The sequence below is a fragment of the Akebia trifoliata genome, chromosome 10 (assembly GCF_017979445.1).
Source record: "Akebia trifoliata isolate Shusen 1 chromosome 10, ASM1797944v1, whole genome shotgun sequence".
NCBI lineage: Eukaryota > Viridiplantae > Streptophyta > Magnoliopsida > Ranunculales > Lardizabalaceae > Akebia > Akebia trifoliata.
The window spans coordinates 2,809,154-2,833,930 of record NC_141384.1 but is presented as its reverse complement, the minus strand read 5'-3'; the positions used below and the strand labels follow the sequence as shown (position 1 = coordinate 2,833,930).

Genomic DNA, 24,777 nt, shown 5'->3' with positions numbered 1-24,777 from the left:
GTCATTGCAGAAGAAAGAACACGTTCAAAGGAAACAAAATCTACATTGTGCTTGCTTGTTATATAACACATTGCTGGTTTGGTGGGTAAGTTTCTCGGAAAGACGCCATCCCTCGTACCCTTTTCCTTCTTCCCACCCCTCTCAGTTTGTCTCTATTACGGAAAAACAAGCAAAAACACAGTTGTTGCCTTCCCATGTTAGAGTATTAGATTATGTTGTATCATATTATGGTGTATAATGATAAACTAGATCATTATGTTGTGCAGTTAGAATAGTTATGCAATTATGTAATCTTTGTGTTTTTAACAGGATACTCACATGGGAACTTCGTATCATCTCAATTCTTTTCATGGTATCAGAGCTCAACACTATTTACTGTTGAGTTCACAACTTTATATTTATTGTCGAACTCGACGCTTTTTTATGTACTGTCGAATACACCATTTTTTAAATAAAAAGTGATGAACTTGACACTAGTAAAACCCACCCATTTTCAATTTTTGAGTTTTTTCAATTAAAATATACATGGGAAAACTTGAGATAATGACTTGTTTAGATGATTTCAACTCAAAAGAATCATTCTTGATCGATTTTCATCTAAAAACTAAGAAAAAAAATGGAAAAACCCTAATTTTTTTATATACATTTTCAAAATATTTGAAAATGACTTATTCTTCCTTCTTGAATCTTTTCCAACAGAATAGACTCCCAAAACTCTTTTTTTGGATAAAAATAATAAGTTCGAAAACTCTTTTTTTGGATGATAACGATAAGTTTGAATGGTTAAGGAATTCAATTGTGAGAAATGTGGGAGATGAGGTCTAGGGCCGATTAAGAAAAGAAAAATTTACTAAATGGACTATTAAGAGACTACCCATGACTTACAGATTATTTAGAAAAAAAGTCCCTCTGACTAGGTCCTCTTGAGTAATTTTCTGAAAAAAAATCAGATTGTACATAATTTGAATGATTAATTGAGTTTTTATTTATTTATTTTGTTATACTTTTTTATATAAAAAATTTTAATATTATTTTATTGATGGGGTAAAAAAATGTGGTTTAGTCATTCAATGTTATTCAACATTTCAAAACCCTTTCTCAAAATTCTTTTGTTCATTTTATTCACTTTTCCTTCCCTGCCATACTTTTCACACCCAGAGTTGTGGAGTGCAGCTCCATAAAACATTTTACCATCACACATACACTACAACTCTGTTTTACAGTTGAAACAAAACTGAAAGATACAAAATGAAAATGAAATTTAAAAATAAAAAGAAAAAGAAAAAACTAGCTGAGAGACCATTTCCAATAATCAATTCTTTATGTGGTCATCTGGAATCATAACTATTTTCTTTTGTTTGCACTTTGAATCTAAAATTTCTTGAACAAGCATGATTAGAGTGAACTAAACCCTCATTTTCTTGGTCTCTAAGCAAGAAAATGATATCCTCAGTACCCACCATGTCAACACAAGTATCCTCTCTTCAGAGCTGTTTTTTTTTTACAGCTTGACACATTCAATGATGGTCAGCGCTTCTCAATTTGTTGCCCACAGATTTTGAGCACATAATTCCAACCCATAAGTAACAACCCAAATCAAGAACCGAGAAATCAAGTCTAGAGGTAGATTTCTGATGCCGCCATATCACATGTTTTGAGGTAGAGAATCGTGTCGATAAAGTACCGGAGCCTAAGATTCATTCCCATATTGAAACTCAATGTAACAATAAATATCAATCATACAAAAATTTACCTTCACTAGAGGTGCATCGGTAAACTTGCTCTTAATCCAAAATTTGGAGCAAAAGTAGTGATTGTGATTCAACTCAACCGATCATAAACTGCAAACACCCCAAATGACCATTCACATAGATATCAAAGGAAATAGATCAAATGCATCTTAATATGGAGCACCAACATAGTATATAATTCTACATTCCAATGCATCTTTTCCGCTTTCTTTCCAACTCTGAAATAAACAGAGTTTTCGACATTTGCCGCCAAAAGCAAAACCACGTATTTCTTCTAGAGAATCTACTAATTGTTCCAGAACAACTAGAAAGAGATTCTTCAACCAGAAAGAATTTTGTTCAGATGTCATCAAAGATTTGATCTTTTCGAAATCTGTCTGTAACTCACTACTCCCGACTTAGAAAATGCAATCCATCCAACAAATTCTTGTAGGTCTGATCACCCATTGAACCCTTTTTCTTTCTCAATTCTTCAAGAAGCTCAAAAGCCTCATCTCCCCTTCCATCTCTACACAATCCTTCCAATAGAGTCTTATAAGTCAAAAAATCGGGAACCTTGGAGTTATCCAACATATCAAACATAATCTTAATGGCATCTTCGAATCTCCATTCCATCGAAAGGCTACAAATCAGAATTAAATAAGTACTACTAGTCGGAACAAATCCTTTATCCCTCATCTCCTTGTAAAAATCCAAACCTTGAATTACTCTCCCCTTTTCACATAAACCCTTCGCAATATAACTATATGAATACTCATTCGGTATGCATCCATACAAACCCATTTCGCGAAAAACCCTAATTGCTCCATCCATTTCTAGACACTTAGAGTAAGCTTTTATGATCAAATTCAAAGCGAGTGTGTCGGGAATGACACCAGATGCCTTCATCTGCTTAACTAACGATCGAACGGCGTGCATATAAACATAACAGATATTTAATTTATTGAATCTTCTTAGAAGAGAATTCAAGAGCAATGTGTAGGTTTCAAGCGATGGCTTACAATCTGGAGATCTCAACATCTTCTTATAAACATCGAATCCAAGATTGAAGAGTTGTTTTCGACCGCAACAGAATCTGATAATTGAGTTGTAGAGAAGAACACTGCCGGAACAGGCACCAGAAACAACTTCATCGATCAGAGTTTCGGCGTGTTTGAAGCGTTTTCCGGAGATGGAGATTTCGAACATAGTGTGATAGGTTGTGTGGTTGTGTTTGTAGCCTCGTTGTTGAGCCGTCCATCTGAAGATGTCAAGTGCGAGATCGGGATCCGACTGAGATCGTAAGGCACCATTGACATCATCTGGAGTGAATCCAGGCTTGAGCTTGTCGATCCAGGTCTCGAATTGGGTCTCGAGAGGGGTTCGAGATCTAGGATTAGGGTTTAAGATTCTAGGGTTTGGGGATTTAGGGTTTTGTTCGGAGTTGAAGAGAAGAGTAGAGGAGGAGAAGATGGAGCGATAAGTGGTTCTAGGGTTAGGGTTTCGATCGAAAATGAAGAGAGGAGAGAGTAGCTCGATCTTGGTGCGTAAGCGATGTGAGATAACTCCTATCATAACTGACTTCCGCTACTGCAAAACTCCAACACTCAGCATTGGTTTTGTATCGCCTCGCCTCGGATGGATGCCGAGTTGACTTGTCTGAGTCATCTCGTATGAGTCAAATCATTTGATCTGGTTTGAAGATATTTAGGACGTGTTTTGAAATGAGAGTTGGAGGTACGATTCCCACCTTAAAAGTTCTAATTGATTGTTCGGATCATCAATTCCATGGAGTTGCTACTCCAAAAAGTTTCTCAAGTCCCATTTTTAAAAGAGTTACAACTTCTACCAGTGTTAGTGGGATTTACAACTACTCCAACAAAAATTGTTATTCAAAATACCTTTAAAATCATAATTATTAAGTCAAAATATAATAATAAATCAAAATTTCATTTCATCATTAGAAATATATGTTAACTTTCGATAAAGGGTAAACCTAATCTTGCACTTTATAGGTTAAAATTAATAATTTTTTAGATAATGCTGAAGTGACCTCAAGATTGTACCTAACGTGAAAGTGTGTAGAAATCATAGATGTTTTTCATTGAGATGCAAGTCAAAAAGCATGTATGATTTCTCCACACTTTTCATGTCAGGATGTGCGATATGAACTACAATCTTGAAGTCACTTTAACATGACTCATATTTTAAGAAGTTGTGCTAGAGTAATATTGAAATTGATATCATTTGAGACATTGGTGTGCAAATAACCATAGTTGCTTTTCACTCGTATCTTGATGAAAAACATCTGGTCTACACAAACACATTCACGTCACCAATGACTCAATTGATGTTAATTTCAATGTTACTTTAGCGTTTTCTAATTTTTTTTTAATAAAAACACAAAACTTAAGTGACTCAAAGGAATAAAACATATGAGAAGGAACAAAAGCCGGTTATGTAATAGATGAGAAAGAGAAGAATATGATGTTCATTCTGTGTGATTTTGAGATGTGCGAAGGGATTAAATAGAGGGGCCCTACTACTCAACATCTCTCCAACGTTGATCAAGCTATATTGATTGGGTAAGAAGAAACCAAGGTCTTACCATTTAGTTAAGTAGTCCTTCTTAAATAGTATAATACTATATAATGTAAATATATAGACCCCGCTTTTATAATTTTACTTCTACTGCTATCGTGTCTAACATGATTTTTTTTTTTTAATTTTTATCGAAGTACGGTTGAAGTACTTTTTGCAAAAAAATTACACAAGATAGAATTGTTGTTCCATTGGAGTTCTGACAACTCCAATGGAACTTTACTTTACGAAAGTCCAATGAAACCTTACTTCATCAAGTTTATTACCCAACAAATCTTGGAGTGGGAATCCATATCATAAAATTCAAATTCATGGGGATAATTTATTTATTTATTTATTTTATTTTTTTGAGGGGTAAGTCTATTTTTAATGAGTTTATAACTCAGTGCTAATTGGATATGAACCCAACTCTATTGTATCGTCATCTAAAGATTTTACCGACTAAACTAACTGGCACCTACCATGCGATTAATATGTTATTCAACATACCTTGGAGTGGATTCTAATCCCATCATTTCGTAGTATACAAAAACATGATCTGATTCCACTTGGTTATAAAGAAAATTTTCTAAGAACTTAACCAAAAAAAAAAAATCGAAAAAAAAAAAGATGATAATTTTTATCGTTAAATTTTAGTTTTGAATTTGGGAGTTCCGTAGGCATCCAATTTCAATACCTTTGATCAAGTTTTTAAAAAAAAAATTTGAATTTTTTTTCTCTTAAATCTAAGTTTCTACTTGAAATATAAAAGGCTGTGGCGTTAGATTGCCAATTTAATAATCCATGCAGGCCCAACAACTCTTGTAAGAATTGAAATCTTACATAAGTTAGTCATGCTAAGCTGATTCATAAACTAAGGTTTGTTCAAATAAAGTAAGGGAAATTTTGTAATAAAATAGCAACAACTAGGTCTCCGCGTTTTAAACTCTAACAAAAGGTGCCACATGGACATTGTAACCATATTATAGCAACGGGACACCGATCTTGATTCTTATTATATAAGGAAAATTGTTTAAAGGACCTTAACAGGGGGGTTTCTTTTAAATAATCCTAATTTTTGGGCATTAACTTGATAATTTATTTAGTAAAAATTTATTTCTTAATGGTCCCTCATTATTGGCTACCTCACTACTTTTTATTTATTGTTAAGGTCAATATTTTTATTGTCGTGCTTAACATTTTCATTTATTGTAGAGCTCAATATTTTTTATTGTTGAATTCAATAATTTTTTAAAAATATTGAATTCGACAACAAAAAAAAAAGCTGGTGAACTCAATACTAGTAAAAATTTAAGTTAGAGAAACATTTTACTTACCAAGTTAGTAAAGATTTTAAGCCTTAATAGGTCATTTTACTCAAATGGATTACGACACTAAATTTCATCGAAAAAATCAGATAAAGAAAACAAATTTAAGAAGAAAAAAATTGGGCTTGATCTACCATTTTGAAAATGGATGGCTATCGAAATTCCACCTACCTTCAAAATTTAAATTTAAAATTTGACAGTGAAAAATAAAAAGTTTTGATTACTCTTTTCAAAGTTAATAGAATTTTTTCCTCTACACCACTAAGCCCAAGAACCCTTGGTTAAGGCTGAAATCCTTATTAACTTCGTAAAGCTAGTTGGACACTTTATTTTATATTGGGGGACATTCAACTCATAAAAATCTGAACAGAGATTTATTATTTCAAATTTTGAGAAATGCTAAATGGATGTGTTGGCTCACAGTCCAATAAACATTTGACATGTGGCACATTGACATTGACAATAGAGAGAGCTTCTCTCTAGCTCTCTCTCTCTCTTGCCCGTTGTCCACATTTATTTTTTTAGATTTCAAATATTAAAAAAACTCGTTAGGTTCACATTGATATCACATTGACAATCCAACAATACAATCTTTTTAATTTCATGAAAATATTAATATAGTTTTTTTAAAGTTCATATAATTTTGTTCACTACAACTGCATTGCATCAGATCATGTTTTTAATGTCACAAGGTGGTCAAATTAGAAGATTTGTTTTTTTTCACTATGGGCAGGAGAGAGAAAAGGATGTTGGCAAAAAATGGTGTGCATTTAGCATTACTTTTAAATTTTATGTGATACTCTGATAAACCAATGAAAGACCGCCACATGTGTTAAATTGAAATCCAAGCACTTTAACCGTGTAGAAATTTTCTCTTGCCTAACCAATCATTCTTTTCTTTTTTCAATACACATGGCGGTCTGCCATTGGCTCATCAGCATAACACATAACATTCGAAACAACAATCTCAGGCACCATCAATGATCTAAGATTCTAGACCTTATAAAGCAGTACGGGTGCACATTGGATTGGGTATATCCGAGAATTGAACCAATTCAAACCCTTTTGGATTGGATTGGACATGGTTTGATTCAAGAGCGGGTTGTAAAAAAAAATCCGATTGATTTGGTTCGGTTCCGAATTAGGGGTATAATAGAACCGAACTAATCCGAGAATCGAACCAATCCGAAGTATACATATATAATCATTTCTTAATTTCGTTATTCTATTCTCTATTTCTTTCTTCTTCAAGTTTGAAGAAAATCTAGTTGTCGTTCGTCTCCCTCATCTCGCCCCACTCGCCACCTTGTCAAAAAACGAAGAGGTAATCCATCTCTCTCTCTCTCTCTCTTTCTCTCTTAACCGTGTTAGTATGTTACGAAGAGGTAACTCATCAAAATTTTCAACTTCATCTCCTCTATTTTTTTTTAATAAAAACTCATAAAAAATGTACACAAATCCCTCTCTCAACTCTCAAATGGATCAACCCATTTATGAAAAAAACTTTTTCAAAAAGTTTGATTCATTGTTTTTTTACGGGAACCTTTATGTCGTGTTTGTTAGATGAAAGTATGAATTGAATTCCTTGATCTGATCCAAAGGATTCCTTTTTTGTAAGAAAAAATACTAGTTTATCTATTTCGAAAGTATGAGAATCGAGAATCGAGAACCGATCCAAACCAAGGTTGGTTTGGATTGGTTCGATTCCAAATTTGTAAAACCAATCATGTTTGGTTCGATTCCAATTTTGTCAAAATCCGAATCATGTACACCCCTATAAAGCAGTGTGAACTGATTGAAGATGCCATTACACTTTCCATGTAACTTGACTCATCTTTTTTTTTTTTTTTGGGAAAGTGACATGAAAGATTGATTTTTCTCAATTGAGAGATTTATTCGGTAGATCTAACTTTTGCACTCTTATTACAAAAACAACTCCAAGATAACCTTGCTTAAGTTTGTTACCCATCAAACCTCACTTTTATCAAGTTGGTTACCCCCACAAATCCAGAAGTAGGATGCATGTCATAAATTTTTAATTTTTTTAAAGTTAATTCTAACCACATTAATTTATAGTGTTCAAAAACATGATCCGATGTACAAGATCATAAAGGAAAAAATTCTAAGAATTTAAAAAAAAAAAATTGAAAAAAATTTAATTTTCTTCGTGAAATTTTAATTTTAAATTTGAAAGTTCCATATCCAACCATTTTCAACATCTAATACCAAGATCAAAAAGATTGTTTTTCTGTTAAATCCGAGTTTTTCATACAATCTAGAAGTATGTGTTGTTGGATTGCTAATTTGATTGTCCATGTAGGCATAATGACCCTTCGTAAGATTTGAAATCTAACTAAATTGGTCATGGTAGCATGATTTATAAAGTAAGATTTGTACAGTAACAAACTTAATAAAGTAACGGAATATTTATTAATCAAAGCTGGTCCTGCCAAGGACATTTTGGAATATTTATTAATAAAATACCTGAAATACCCTTTAAACTAACCTTTCACTTTAAAACCGTCTTTTAAAAAGTCTGTTCGAACGCTTTTACATTTTTTTTTTAAAATTTGAAATACCCTTTCACATATTAAAATTGTTGTCAGCCCCCTTGACCTTGGTCTTCTCTTATAATTAATAAAAAGTGTCTAAGATGGAAAAATAAAAAAAAAAACTTTAATTTTTTTCTTCCAAAACTAATCTTCTTCTATCTTATATGAAATTCGATGATGTGATCATCGTCATCAACACCATCATCACCATCCCCACCACCATTGTTATTCAATCTCATATCATCATCACAAAAACTACCACCACCATCATCGCGATTATGTCATAATCATGACCAACACCATCCCTATCATCACATCATCATAATCATCTTACACGGTTGAAGATGATTTGACTTGGAAAGTAAAATAACACTAGGGCTTTTTGATCATTTTCATAATCTATTAAAGAAGACTAAAGTCAAGGAGTATGCATCAATTTTCAAATGTAGGGGCATCTCAAATATTCACCAAAATATTGTGGAGCCACCTCTCAAATAAATGATGGTTCTTCCAAGCTATGTAAAAGGGTATTTTAGGTATATAATGCAAAAAATCTTCATAAGAACCTCCTTAGAGAAGCCCACACTCATACTTCCAACATCCAAGCTCCTCATCTACTTCTACCATCTCTTATAAGGTAAATTTTCATCGAAGACCATTTCTAAATTACAATGTTTTGAGTTCAAATGCGTTTGAAATTCTTATACTCTTTTTCTATATATATATATATGATTTCTTATGCAAATGAAATTTCTGATTTATTTGGACCAACTAAGAACTATTAGGTGTTTATGGTTTCTTTTGAATATGTTATTGAGCTTGTTCTCTTCTCGAGGGGTTGATATTTTCCGAAAATTTGGTTTTTAATTGTGGGTTTGTCTGTAAAAACACAGAGTTGTTGAGTGATTTTTGTTTGAATGAGTCCTCCCCCTCCTTTCTTTTTTTACTTTAATTTTGGAAATATTACTATAAAAAAGTTAAATATTTTAATATTTTTAAAAAAAATCTATTTTTTCAAAGATGAATTAAATCGCTGGATGGTCGAGCATTCTAGGAACTCGTTGGACTGTCCAATGTTTTGGAGGTTAAATTGCTCGGATGTTAAAAACAAGCTATTAAAACGTTCGACAATCTAGTGTATCAAGCATTCAAAGGGCATTTTTGGTAAAGTAATGTATTTTAACACACAAAAACCCTTGACTGTCTAGTGACTTAAATTGTTTTTGGTAATTTTTGAAAAAATAAATTCTTTTTTTTATTTATAAAGATTTAAATATTTTTTATCCAGTAATTTTGCTTTAATTTTTGAATTGTGATCATCTGACTACCCCAGGTGGCACACTCAATCGACTCTCTTAACGTGACAAGTTTGGGAACCGTAGATCTGTACACCTTGGGATACAAAACGACACTTCCCCATAAAAATGTGTATCTTGAGGGAACTGTGTATCCCGATGCATATAGATCTATGGTTCTCCGAACTTATCACATCAGGAAAGCCGATTGAGTGTGCCACGTGGGGTAGTCAGATTATCACGACTCTATTTTTTCAACCTCTAAGGCGTAATTTTTTTTTTCCTTTCTTTGCAGATTGGGCATTTTAATTATAGAACTATGGGACAAAATACATTTTTCCTCAATATCTCTACTGCGATATTGATGGTGACTCAATTATGATCTTGACGAGGACCTCAGCATTAATGATCGTTTAACGACCAACAGTGAATTACCACATTGAGGAGCGCAACACATATAGTCTTATGGCCGATAGTGGATTTGATAACAATCACTCTAATCAAGAATACAACATGGATAATGCATCGGCCAATAGCGAATTTGGCCTTAACCACAATTTTGATATGGAGCAAAGCACAAATAGTTCAACGGCCGATACAGGATTTGATTGCAATCACTCTGTTTAGGAACACAACATGGATTATCCAATGACAAGCAGTGGATTTAACCTTAACCACAATTTTGATCAGGAGCAAAGCAAAAATAGTTTAACGGTCGATAGTGGATTTGATCACAATCACTCTATTCAGGAACACAGCACGAATAATTCAACGACGAAATATGGTAGACAAGAGCTCGGAAAGAATCATTCAAGAGCCAACATTGGAATTCTTGATATACAAACTCGAAAAGGGGTATGATTTCTTTTATTTATTTATTTTAGCTTTTCTTTTTTTATATCTTACATGAATCTTATGAGGATTAATAGACTTAATCCATAATTCTAGATCCAAAATCTCACTGGAAAAAAAGACTTATATAATAGAGAAAATTATCAAAACATGCACCAAAAATTGAAAATTACCAAAATGGTGTACTATTCATCTTAATTTCAAAAATGGTAATTTATCATTTTTGAAAATTAATTATTTTATCAAAATGGTAAAATTTGAAATGAATAATGTTTTGATATCAAAAATGTCATTTTTACATCTTTTTATAAAATAGTATACGCATCCCCTATTTAAGTAAAGAAGTAGAAATATAACTTTTTTTTTAGTAGAATGATGTTTCCTTTCAAGATTTTGTTTATTTCAACCATTGACAGCCTTGTAGATAATTTCCGACATCGATAGAGATCTGAACACCTGTAAATCATTATCTCCGTTAGAGTTAAGATATTGTAGATCTATAACAAAGTTGAATGAAAGTAACCCTACATAGGAAAATACATCAAAGTGCATAATTGCCTTGTTGAGAAACATGAATTCAAGGGTTGAAGAAAGACTATGACTAGCCTTTCAAACTTGGTAAGGAAAAAGGGCTTTACTAAGTCTCATCCAATGTGGATAAGGCTTATTAAGACCTTTTTCCTCACTAAGTTAGTGAGGAAAGTGTTAGTGTCGAAGAAAATGTACTATATCAAGAACAAAGAAAGTTTTCGAAAAGCTTCCAGGTGCTCACACACATTATCGTTTGTAATATTCTTTATTTTTTTGTGAACACTCATTATCATTTGTAATTTTCTCTATATTTTCGTGAGATCACATGCCGTTGCTCATTCAAACAAATTCTCACTTGTATAATCCTCTATAATGTTTCTAGAACGCTCTAACTCAGAACATTGTTAAACAATGATATAAGGATAATTAACCAAAACATGCACTAAAACTTGATTAATTACCAAAATGGCGCATTATTCAAATTAATTCCAAAAATGATCATTTACAATTTTGAAATTGAGTTTTTTTTTTATTACCAAAATGGTAAGAAATAAAATACCATTTTTCGTACCCAAAATACCATTTTTTTTTATCTTTGTATTAAAATTAGAAATTTTGAAAGGTAAAAATTGGTAAAAGTTTAAAGACAAATGAAATGGTATTTTTATTAAGGGAAATTTAGTATCCCACCCCCTCCCAACTCGAAATGCAAGATGAGGTTTGTTCCCCTTGACTTTTGTTGACTTGATCAAACTATTAACAACGTTAGTTTAATTGACAAACATAAGTCTGAATACTAAAATTATTCTTATAGCATTTAAATTACCAGAATACCTTCATTTAGTTGACATATTTTCATCATCTAATTTGATCTCCACTGTTGGATTGAATACATTTATACCATTCGATTGAAAGGTAAAACCCAAACTTCATCTCCTTTAAGAAGACAAAGATGAGTAGTCTGAGTTTCACTATTATCACACCTATTGAAGTTTGGATCTCCATTGTTGGCTTGTTGTTGTCGTGGTTGTTACGATTCTATTCCTTATAATTCTATTCAACCATTTGCTTGTTGTTGTTCAATTTTGAGTTAGATCTACTCAAAGATTCCATATTTCATGCAATAGGTGAAGGTGTAGAGTCTATGGTGTGCTCTTTTTATTATTTGTAGGAGGGGGTCTTACTAGTTTTAATTTCTTCATTGTTTGATATTTTTCTAATTTTGTTTTTTCAGTGTTTTGCATGTAACGATCCTACTCATTGGATCAAAGAATGCCCTTGGGTCAAGCAATCTTGCAAGATTTTTGGTTGCAAAAGTGTTCGAAAAATCTTGACATCGAAACAACCTCATAGCTTTGGGCGCAAATTTTTAAAATGTAAAAAATGTGGGAATTTCCAATGGTTGAATGAAGCTATGAAACAACTCAAGAAGGACGAGGCATTTACTTCTTCAAATAGAAATGCAAGTATTTCTTCAGATTATACCCATCCGAGAACTTAGAGTGACTATTGAGGTTGATTTAGATGACCTTTGTTCTAAATTTCCAAAGTAATGTATATATTTTAGAATTTGAATATAAATTAGACTTTGCATCAATACAAAGCAATGAGGTTCTATATTTTATATATTATTGACCCAATGTCACGTATTATTATCCCTTCATTGAACATTAAACAATATAATACCAGTGAACAACATTCAATGTAAAATTATTTCAAGTTATTTTATTAATAAAAATTAAAAATAAGTCATTGGTATTACAACATTTGTAAATTTACAAGATTAATTCGAGTATGATTTGGAATATACATTTAGTAATTCATTTAAAAATTTGGTCAAAAAGTTGGTGAATAGCAAAAATGTGATATGATAGTGGTTCGGATATAATTCGAGTTCAACACTATAGAAAACTTTCAAAAATTCGTGTGTATAAATATTAAATTTTTCAGAGAACTTATATCTGCATATCAAACATTAAAGCCTTATTAAAATTAAAAACACTAGGATGCTTCTATATATATTGTCTACCTTCTTAAAAAGCAAATTATTTTTCATACGTTTTTAGTTTAAAAAAAATTTTTGAATTAATTTTTAAATCAAAGAATTAATCTCTCTCTTCTTTTTTAAGTCCCCTAATGATTTCTGACTTGAAAATTTTCACTCAGTTTGTTGACGTCGAAAGCAAACAGAATCGTCGATCTTTTTGCCTTGTGTATCCCCAAAAAAAGAATCTATGGTTCTGTGCCCTTGTCAGCCGCGTACAGATTGAGAACAAATTTTCAAGTCCGAAAATCATGACTCTTTAAAGTCAAATCAAGAATGGAATTCAGTTCCTATAGAATAGGATATGGTGTCTACTTCACAAGATTTACCATTTTTTTTTTTTAATTTAATTAAAATTAGAGTGCTGATTTTACGACTCAATCTAACAGAATAACTCAAAGACATGGCATGTGCAAGAATCGTAGATGTTTTTTTTTTTTTGCCTCGGGAGACACAATTGCACACGTTTATAGAGATGTTCCGTTGTGTATCCCGAGGGGTGTCTACTCCACAAGATTTACTAATTTTTAAATAAAAACTTAATTAAAATTAGAGTGCTGATTTTACAATTCAATCTGACAGAATAACTCAGAAACTCAATGAGTCGTAGAATTTTTTTTTTGTGCCTCAGGAGACACAACTGCACATGTTTATGGAGATGTACAGTTGTGTATCCCAAGAAAAAAATCTACAATTGTCGCACATGCCACGTCGTTGAGTTTTTGAGTTATTCTGTCTGAGTTGAGTTAGAAAATCATTACAGTTTAAATAACTCCTATATGGTGTCCCATTCTTATAAAATAGGTTAGGTGTCTATGGGCTTTAGCTAGGTGTTTAAAAAACCTTTGACTCTTAATCAGCCCAATGTGTTTATATATTCCCTAATTTATTTTTAAAATTTAAATTTAAAATAATATCAATTACTCACATCTCTTATTAGAGGCATTTGGATGTAAAGTTGTAATTTTTCATGTCACCCTATTTCCTTTTTTTTTTTTGTTAAATTAAATTCATCTATGTTATCAATCTAGCTTAATTTTACAATCATAAATAAATAAAAGTTATTGTACTATCAATTCAATATGTTTACAACCACTATTGTTTGTTGGGTATGTTTTGCAATCTCGAAAAAGATCTTTCAACGATCGAAATGCAATCTTCAATTGTAAGACTAAACCTTCAAATCATAAGGTATGATGGGATTTTTTTTTTTTTTATTATAGAAAACTTAACAATCTTCTGCAAACATAGAGGGTGGCGGCCTTTAAGTAATTTAACATTAGTCTACGAAAGAAGATCATTTTTTTTTTAATTCCATTAAAATATACATTGATCTAGACTATTTTCTTTTCTTTTTTTCCTTGGTTCATTATTATATATATTTGATTTTCTAAGATTTACGAATCACAATTGTTGTTTCAAACTCCTTCTCCACTAAAATACGACTCTTAAGATTTCATGGCATAAATATTTCTCTACAAAAGTAACACATCTATAAGACATAAATTGAAGTTTTATGATAAAGTAGGGCATCAACATGATAACTAGATTCATGATTACATTAAAAGTCAGGTAGGCGATATGTGGTGGCACTGTTGAACCCTTTGTTCGTGGAGCCTTTTTTCTAGCCATCGTCTTTGATGTTTATATTGAGTTCAATGCAAAGGTTAAAGTGTTGTTACAAAAGGTTCTCATAGAGATAATAAATTTGGGGGTCCAATTCAAAATCAATTAGCAACGAGTGGAGAGGCCCAATAGTTTAGAAGGAGAGCGACAAGGTGATGAGTATTCGATGTGGGACTAAACTTACCGAGAGATTAAGGGGAATATTGAAGTGACTGGAAATGACCTACCCGCTTCCATCTCCATCTAATTAATAATGATTGATGTAATTTTTTGTCCACTAAATTTTGTTTGAAATTTTATTATCTAAATACAAACACTACAAGTTGATTGGAAAAAGAAATGGTGGAGAACTTTTCTAAATTATTTTATTATTTAACTATATGTTTTATTGTTATTACTACAAAATGATAAAACTTTAGAAGAAGGAAGTCCCAAAGGTTCTTAATGACAGATATGTTGTGTAAATGTCTTGTATTTTGTTGTTCTACGGAAAGCTACATAGCCCCCGTTCCGAATTTTTCAAGGAATATGAAGAGGGTAATTGTGTACTATTTTCTTAAGGAATTTTCTATTTTTAGGGATTTTTGTTTTGGGGAGTTTTACTTGTTTTGGTAATTCTCGGTTATATAAATAGAGATCTTTCGGACTGTAAAACTTAAGAAAGAAAATAATTCCTGTTCTTGTTCTGTTCCATGGATTTAAACACATTGCCGAACCACGTAAATCCTTGTGTTTTATGCGATTGTATTATTTTGCTATTGCGATTTTTTCACAAGATATTAGTAATGTAATGAAATCCTTAAGTCAAGTTTCTCCTTTTGAGATGGTTTTTTGGGCAATGTAATAAAAAGGCTTTTTAGTGGGTTGTATATGGAAAGAGTCGTAACGCTAATTCATGCGTTCATTAGGTGTGGTACACACAAATTGTAACTCTTGAAAAGTACGGTAATGCGTACAAAAATTAATACACAACTAGAAATTAAATAGGTAAAATAACTTAAAAGTAAGACAATGTTAACTTAGATTAGATATTGATATAAACTAATTTCATTAATTTTTTCATTAAAATAATAAATTTAAAAATTAATTTTAAATGTTTGTTAACTAATTATATAATTGATAGATGCTCAATCACAAAATCATATTTTATGTCTAAATAAGTATTTTTTTTTTTTTTTGCTTTGGCGGGCATGTACCATCTACCTACACGTGACAACAGTTAAATATACCACATTATGTGGAGAATATAGAAACTCAGAGATGTGACTTGTGATGAACCCAATCGCCTTAATCAAAAAATTATTTTAAATAAAAAACACAACCTACTTATATTTAAAAGTTATTTTAAATAACATTTAAATTAATGCGATGAACGATTCACATAACCATCTCATTCACAAAATACCCAAGATGACTCATCACAAGTTACCTTTATCTCAGAATAAATTTTAAAATCATGATCTTACAATTTATTGGGTTAGAAAAACGTCCACACACACATCATTTAATTAACAATTTTGAATGAAAATATCTTTTAAAATGGATTATTAGAATAGCGATACACCGTTAAAAAGATGAAAATTTTCTATTTAAAAAAAAAATTATTATGCTATGTTATTTTCAAAGTTGAAAAATTATGCTACAAAAACGGCCACACACATCATATAATTAACAATTTTGAATGAAAGTATCTTTTAAAATGGATTATTAGAATAGCGATACACGGTTAAAAAGATGAAATTTTACTACTTAAAAATAAATATATTATTATTTAGAAACTTTGACCCTTTTTGGGTAAATGTAAAATTTTACCATTTTGGATAAACATTATATAAAAAGATGGGCAAAGAATTTTACATTTAATTTATTATTTCTTATTTGCCTTTAAATAATTCTCTAATTTTTGTCACCGAAAGTGAATTCTCTTCTCTAAAATCTCATATGAATGCTTTAGCAAAAATCTATTTTAATGGACAAAATCTGAACTGCACAAAAGTTTTCTACTATTGCCACACCAACTTTTGCTAAAGCCACTCCAAATGTGTGCAATTTGGTGATTAGCAAAAAGTTGGTGTGGCAACAGGAATCTCTCAAGATTTCTCCACACACACACAAGGAAAAAAAAAAAACTGTAATATACTTCAAAAAAAAAAAAAAAAAATCAACAAAAATATTATATAACCCAAACAATAAATCAAATACATGTAGAATAAATATCATAAAATAAAATAAAAAAGTATCCCCCAAAACAATATTATAGAGAACTCATCCCCCAAATTTTCATCTCCCTCATAACAACAAAACCATCCCCATCAAACTCCCCAACATCACTATGAACCCACCACTCCTTAAACCAACACCACCACTTGTAGGAGCCAAAGCTGGAGCCTCAAATTCCATTGGAGAAGGAGCTGGAGACACACCACCACCACCTATGAACACACCAACTCTCTTCGATAAAACCACCACTATCAACTTCTGTCCCTTCTCACAGTGTTCATTAACTCCACTAACGAAATAAAACGGTCCAGATCGATCCAACTTCACCTTCGTGTTTGCATCCTTGTACTGGGCGATTGGGTTCGATACATCGCAGCTTAAATAGTCCTTTCTGCTCACTTGAACTACTGAGTCCTTCTCAGGGTCGTACTTCCAAACTGCAGAACAGAGGACATTTTTGTTAAAAAAACAGAGTTAGAGAGAAACCCAAATGAGTATTGAAGGTATTTGAAGTTAGTTACCGAGTGAATCGCCGATTTTGAATCGAGATGCTGCTGCCCATTCGTTTAGAGATTCTGATTCAGAAGTTGGAATTTTCCATGAATCAGTCTTGCCTCCAACCAAGAAATCTTTAGCTTCTATGAAACTAAAGAGGAGGCAGAGGAGCACTGAAATAGAAGAAAACAGAGCTCTTGAGGAAGCCATCGATGTTCAGAAACAGAGCTTCAAAATTTCACTTAATTGATAGAGAGAGAGAGAGAGAGAGTTGTGAGTGAGGTGTCTTGGCAGGGCCCTTGTCCTCTATTTAAACAGAGGGAAAAGAGAAAATATAGCCGTTAGCTGAGGCTCGGTTGTTGGTTCGGGATTCCGAAGCTACTGATTTGGGTCCACCTTGGATGGGACGTCTGTCCTCTCATGCTATCTGGATTTGTCGGTTTCTTTAACGGAAGAAATTGGAAAGAAGGTATTCGATTTTGTGCTCCAGGGAGTTAGCAACTAACCAACTCAATAACCCCATTGTGTGCCATCTGGCAGACATGGCCCACATTTTTATGTGATCACAACATAATTCAAGAGAAAAGATTGGCACAATGTGAATGGTCGTAGTGAAAGTGAGTCTTATAAATTCTAAAGAAGAATGGCCGGAAATTAGTCCAAGCTCAGATACTTCGATGAATCCGATCAGTTGAACATCTTTTTTTTTTTTTTTTTTTCAATTTTAATGAGATTGGCGATTGTATCAGCCTTGCAACCATTGATCTCCAACTTACAATGATCCAGATTAATATATAAGTGGATTTCTCAATTTCCCTACTCATTTTTGAAGAATTTTAAAACCATTATATTATCAAACATAAAGAGCTTATCGTATTTTAAATTGAAAACTATAGAATTGATGTTCAGTAAAAGTAGGGGTGTACATGAATAGGGTTGGGAGAAGTATTGGAACCGAACTTAATCGATTCTACAAATTTTGAATTGAAACAAAATTAAATATACCTTAGAATTGAATCAATCCAAACCAATCCTAGTTCAGTTCGATCATCAATAATCAAAAGTTGTATTCCTACCATCAGTTTTTCATATTGCACCTTGATCATTATTTCTTACAAACATGAAACATCCACACTTCCAAAAACAAATTCAAACAAGAATCATCCCCTAAAAGAAACAAATGTTTTAGAGAAAATTATAAATATAACCATTGTAGACACTCCAATTTGATCGAACAAGTCTAAGAGCTCATTCGAATCCATGCATTGATAATCAAATCGAGATAATCAAATTAAAAAAAATAGGATCCACTTAGATCAATAAGAAATGATCAATTTTGATTATTAAAAATCAAATTTTGCTTGGCCATATAGCTTGTATGGCCAAACAGAACTTTGCCTGGCTATACAGGTCATATGACCAAGACAATTTTTGTTTTGACCTTACCTTTGTGATATGCAGGCTTAAAATTACACTGACCTTATCTTAAGTATGACTAGACATAATTTCTTCTGGTTGTACGTGGAGTACATCCAATTCAATTAGGCAGTTAAAGAATTCATGTGTGTACGAGATTCTCCATAGGAAATAACTCTCTAAACCCCTCTCTTAATAGCTTATTCTCTAAGAAAATCCTTCATAATCCCCTTTCTAACCCATGCTTTAAATTTATAAATCTCCCCCATCAAGGTCCTTATGGTAATCCTCTTATTCCTCTTATTCTCTTAAACTTGACCAAAGCTCTTGCATGGTCCCCATTTAAACATAATTACCTCCTATAACATTGGTTTGTTGTGACACATTAGAATTAAAACCCTCTTATACCCTTCTAATCTTTTTTTTCAAATATTCAAAGGATTCTATGACATTCAAAGTAAATTGACCACTTTCCAAATCTTATGACTATCTTATCCAACCTCAAGAAGTCTCTATAATTTGTACTAAAAGACCTTTGTATTCATAATTTGTTAGAGAGTTAGTCTAAAGAAGTTACCAAAAATAACAAAAAGTTTTTATTAAATTACATGTCATTTGACCTATATCTCTCACAATTTATCCAAATTATAAAGTTTAGGACCATTCTACCTCCTACTAAGAATTCTTTAAAATTTTGAGTGCAAAGACTATCCTATCTCTTGATTATCAAGATTGGTGTGACTCTACAAGAGGTTAAAGACCATCGAGGTTAAGGTTAGACGGTTAATACTTTTCATAATGATTTTTCTTAGAATATTTGGGATATCAAGGTTTTAAGACAAGTTTACCCCCAAAGGTCTTCTAAAGTCCTATAAATACGAGACTAGTTCAAGGCAAAAAAGGGGAGGAAGAATTAGAATTTCAAAATTTTGTCAAAATCATTTCTCAAAGTTCCTAAGCATTCTCAAAATTCTGTCCAAATTATCTCAAAAAGAAAAAAAAAATTAAGAAATAGAAAGAACAACAACAACAACAATAAGGTAGGAGAAATTCTACCACAACCTCCTCTTTAATCCCTCATCCTTACCTCCCCATTCTTTATTTTAGTTGTTTAATTTCAAGCTTTTATTTATGTTTATTTAATAATGTAGATCTCTAATCTTTAGTCTAGAAGCTTAGGGGTGGAAAGTAATCCCTCATAGAGGCGATCTCCCCCAATAAAAATGAAAATTAGAATCCAGTCAAGTAAGCCTCTTTCCACTATCCCCATTCATATTCTAATCCATAAGACATAAAAATAGAAAAATATTATTATTATTATTATTATTGAAGATCTAAAGTTGAATAGTAAAAAAATAAATATATATTTTGTATTACATAATTTTGAAAAATAATTTACCTATAGTCACAAATAAAGAGGCATTTGAACACTTTGGACACTGATTGAAGGGGTATTACATGTGAAATCTAATATGAATATGTTATATTTAATATAATGAATATTGGTTTGATTCTTGATTTGGTTTGTTATAAGACACCCTTGAATAGAGAATCGAATCGAATCAATCGTTTCTTCAAATTTTCAACTCATGATTAAACTAATTGTTTATAAACCAAACCAACCCTAATTGCTCGAGTTTGATTCGATTCTCTACTTGGCCCATTCCAATGTGTACCCTTAGTGAAAATCTGATAAGGGAGGGGGGGGGGGGTCACAATTAAAAATGGGTGTGTTATACATAAGTGAAACACTTTTTTTTTTATTAACTTGGGTAAGATTTTAAGTTTTATTAAGAGTTATTTTGCTCAAATGGATTATAACGTTAGCAATCCAACACCAGAGCCCTCAAAATTTCATCAAAATCTCATGTCCAAATGTATATATTTCAAAAAGCAATTTCCTTTGGACTTTATCCAATATTTTGAAAATGGATGACTACAGAACTTTCATGAAATTTCAAAACTTTAAATCAAAATTAAACAGTGAAAAATAATTATTTTTTTTTTTAAGAAAAAAAAAATTAAAGATCATAGAATTTTGTCATCTACAACCCTAAGGCATCAAATCATGTATTTGGATGCCACAAGGTGAGGCTAAGGATGAAATTCTTACTTAGTAAGGTTAGTCGGACTCTATAATGGTGTTTCATATGGGGACGAATCATGGACATATGTAAAAACACATGTGAAAACAATGTAATAATAACAAATTTTCAAAATATGGGTTAGAAGTTTTGGATTAAGCTGATTTTTTGTAAGGATGATCTCTACGATGAGAAGATCATCCTAAAAAAAATCAGTCCAATCTGAAACTTCTAACCCCATCAAAAGTGATATAGAATGTGGACCATTGATTTTTTACCAATAATTTTTAAACCACTTTTGATGGATTTAGAAGTTTCAGATTGAGCTGATTTTTTCTGAAGATGATCTTCTCATCATAGAGACCATCCTCACAAAAAATCAGCTCAATCCAAAACTTCTGACCCATATTTTGAAGAACCATTGTTTTTACATATGTCCCATGATCTGGCCCCGTTGTTTTATGGAAGTATAAGTTGATGAGGCAATGAATTGCAGCGTTCAACGGTTCTCAATAATTAACTATAACGCTCATGGCATTTTGAAATGTCAAGTAACCCCTCGAAATGTACTTGAAATATCTGAATTGCTCTGGTGATCCTTTTTCATCTTTATTATTATACTTCAGGTCATATTAGACCTTAGAAAGAAGGGTGATGCTAAATGCTCGTTGTTTTGGTCAACGCCCCTGACACCCTTTTTCTCTCTCCTACCCATAGTGGAAAAAAACAAACTTTCTAATTTGATCACCTTGTGACATTCAAAATCATGATTCGATGCAATGGAGTTGTAGAGGACAAAATTATATGAATTTTTAAGAAAATAGTTATTTTTCACCGTTGCATTTTATTTTTAAATTTGGGTGCCCAGTGGTTGTCCATTTTCAATACTTTGGATCAAGCTCAGATTTTTATTTTTTATTATTTTAATATGAATATTTTCATGAAATCTAAAAGACTATGTTGTTGGATTATCAATGTGATAATCAACGTGGGCCCAACGACCCTTTTTAAGATTTGAAATATAAAAATATAAATATGTGGGTAACGGGTAAGAGAGAGAAGCTCTCTCTATTACTGATGTCATTGCACCACATGTCAAACATTTGTTAGGATGTGACCTAACACATCATAGGGCATCTGGGATGTTGGCCAAAAACGACGTCCATTTAGCATTTATCTAAAAAATGAATGACTCTTGAATGGAAGGATTCCTCGAAACCCTCAAAATGTCGCCATTTTCCCTTATAGGTGAATTCCGAATCAAAAGCCGAATCTCCAAACAAATTTGAACCGAAACCAACGGTTATTTTATCTATTTTAATATGAGCACTGCTATTGGCACTCCAACTTTACTTATTACCTCCAATTAAAAATAAAGAAATGAGATTTTCCCAAAACTTGTGCAACTTATGTACAAATTCCAAATTTAGTACACTGTTCATTTTAATTTTCAAAACATTCTTTTTCGGTGAATTTGTTACTTTTATAATTAACAAATTTGTTGACTATAATTTTTGGTTTGGAGAGTTTGGTGGGGATGGTTTTGTTTTGAGGTTTGGGACATAGATGGGTTTTCTAATTTTTGTGAAGGTTTATAATGACAAGAAAAAAAAATTTAAACAAAACAAATTTTCCCCTGGCACAAGTTGACTATCGAGAAGAAACACATTGAAATATAATTCCTCGCTTGGTATTGAATATCAATAATAAATACTTTAATCAAAGCTAATTTTAGAAAGTAAAACAAAAACAATCTCTGAGAATTAGGATTGATCTTCATTTTTTAGATTTTCTTCTTTAGATTCTAATAACTCTCAAATAAATGATCTTATAATATATAACAAGCGATTTTCTACTAAAAAAATCAATTCGGAGTTTCATAAAATCCTAGATGACAAATTGCATGAAGTCTAATGAGGATAATTTTGTAAACTCGGAATGCTCCCGACAGACATGGGTCCGTCTAAGATCTTTTGAAATCCCAAATTGAATTTTTCGTGAATTAAAAAAATTCAAAATAACTTAATTTTAAAATAAATTTGCTATCAAGTCTTGACAATGAACAAAAACATGATTAGACCTTGAATCAACTAATGATTTCACCTAAGAGTTGTGGTGATTGCACACGGTAAATCATGTGCGGTTTGTACGCGGTTGACGTAACAAGGGCATTGAATCGTAGATATTTTTCTTTGAGATATACAATGAAAAGATCAATGGTTCTGTGCCCTTGTCTCATCAACCACATATGATTTATTGCATGCATTCATCATTATTCTTCACCAAAACAAATAATTAGAGTATTAAGTAAGATGTATTATTTTATTACGGCATCTTAGCTAATTTGACACTTTCAAAATGATTATTTGATTGTATATCGAAATCAAAAGTTATTGGATCCGAATGGATCGAATTTCGGATATGATACGATATTTAACGACCACATTAAATTCAGTTGGACTTAGGTTTGTCCTCAAATTCAGGACAATCTTATGATGTGACTCTAGAAGATTCGAGATCCCACCAATCAAAATGCCACGTGTTGGATTTATTATGAAGAACCTACTCCATCAATGTTATAACAAACAGATTTCACACATCGCAAAATAGTCTGGATCCCGAGGAAACTATTTAGGGCTTTTACACTTAATCACGCTAAACCAAAATCAACGGTTTACAAATCACAATCCAACTTCCGAATAGAGTGGAAAATAATGTAAAAAATCCAGAAATTTTTCGAAAAATAAAAACTACTTAATCGAGCAAAAAACCACTAGATCCAAACCAGATCGAAGCTAGTAAAACCAGCAAAACCCCCAAACCAAACGATCAATGCTGCAAAAACCGCTTGCGCGGCTGATTCAACAACTTAATCGAGTAAAATCACTAGATCCACTCAGATCCGAACCAGATCGAAGCCATCAAAACTACCAAAGCCCCCAAACCAACCGATCCATGCTTCAAAACCGCTATAGCGGCGGATTTAACGGGAGAATGCTTGGGATCATGGGCGGAAGTAGGTGGTGGTGGTAGAGGATGAACAAGAACAGAGACCTTCATACCACTAAAACAACCACCATTACCACAGATAAAGTAATACCTCTGAGCCTTATCAAGAAGGATGAAGTCCTTTCCACTGCTCCAGTTCCCTAAAGCACCTTCAATGGTGCAGTTATCGTATCCAGTCTGGTTCACTCGGTACACATTGTACTGTGTCTTCTGGTACCGAAAAGCTGTAACAAAGTTTGAATCTCATTAATCGAAGAAAAGTAGAAGAGAAATGTGTGAGAGAGAGAGATCTGGACTTACAGATGAGATCGTTAACGTAGAAGGTTTGATTGTTGGCCCAGAGAGTGTAGTTGTAGCCTGGATTCCATCCTCTATTAGCTCCAACGATGTGATCTGTGGCGGTGATGAGAGTTGTTGTGGAGCAGATTAGGAAGAAGAGGCGGAGGAGGAGAGCTGAAGACGACATTTTCGTTGGTTCTGGAAGAACTCGGTTTCGCTGGTTTATTTTTACAGGCTAAAAAAGAGTACAAATTCAATTATTTAGGACCACTGAGTCACTCACTGACGAGTTACTGGGATCATACGACGAGGTCTGAAGGTTTGGACCAATCAAGGACTGCCATCTGTAAATGGCTGTCAAAGTGGGTCTTATATTCAGACTTTCAAGTGGGTCCACTCTGTTGTATACACGTGGCCATGTGTAAATCTGTTATTTATTTAAATTTTGGATCAAATACGACAGTGTTCCTCCATCTGACTGACCCGTCAATCTCAATAAGGGATTTTGAACTTGGACTCTGTTTGACCATTTTGGGATTCGAACAACTCTTTTATAAAGGGAGCTACTATTGCCACCCCAACTCTTACTTATATGATTTATAGCACTCCAATTAAAGATTAAATTTAGAACACATCCTTCTAACATTACAAAGGTTTAGCTCAAATTATAACCTAATATTATAACACTCGTTCAAACAATTTCAATAATTATTTATAATTATAATTAGACATATAT

At 32.3% G+C, this 24,777-nt stretch overlaps 3 protein-coding genes across 3 annotated transcripts; all 3 read right to left on the bottom strand.

Annotated features, from left to right (window-relative positions):
* Positions 1-1,117: 1,117 nt before the first annotated feature.
* On the bottom strand, positions 1,118-3,338 carry LOC147392737 (Tetratricopeptide repeat (TPR)-like superfamily protein). The gene has a single exon (XM_086456889.1). The coding sequence runs from the start codon at positions 3,303-3,305 to the stop codon at positions 2,139-2,141; it is 1,167 nt and encodes a 388-aa protein (XP_086313015.1). The 5' UTR covers positions 3,306-3,338; the 3' UTR covers positions 1,118-2,138.
* A 13,353-nt stretch (positions 3,339-16,691) lies between these two features.
* Positions 16,692-17,542, bottom strand: LOC147392736 (early nodulin-like protein 15). The gene is made up of 2 exons (XM_086456293.1): positions 17,280-17,542; positions 16,692-17,195 (listed from the first exon to the last, which is right to left on the bottom strand). The coding sequence occupies exons 1-2, from the start codon at positions 17,461-17,463 to the stop codon at positions 16,828-16,830; spliced, it is 552 nt and encodes a 183-aa protein (XP_086312419.1). The 5' UTR covers positions 17,464-17,542; the 3' UTR covers positions 16,692-16,827.
* Positions 17,543-23,369: 5,827 nt separating this feature from the next.
* On the bottom strand, positions 23,370-24,290 carry LOC147392735 (early nodulin-like protein 17). Its single transcript, XM_086457200.1, has 2 exons — positions 24,063-24,290; positions 23,370-23,986 (listed from the first exon to the last, which is right to left on the bottom strand). The coding sequence occupies exons 1-2, from the start codon at positions 24,226-24,228 to the stop codon at positions 23,640-23,642; spliced, it is 513 nt and encodes a 170-aa protein (XP_086313326.1). The 5' UTR covers positions 24,229-24,290; the 3' UTR covers positions 23,370-23,639.
* Between the last annotated feature and the right edge of the window lie 487 nt (positions 24,291-24,777).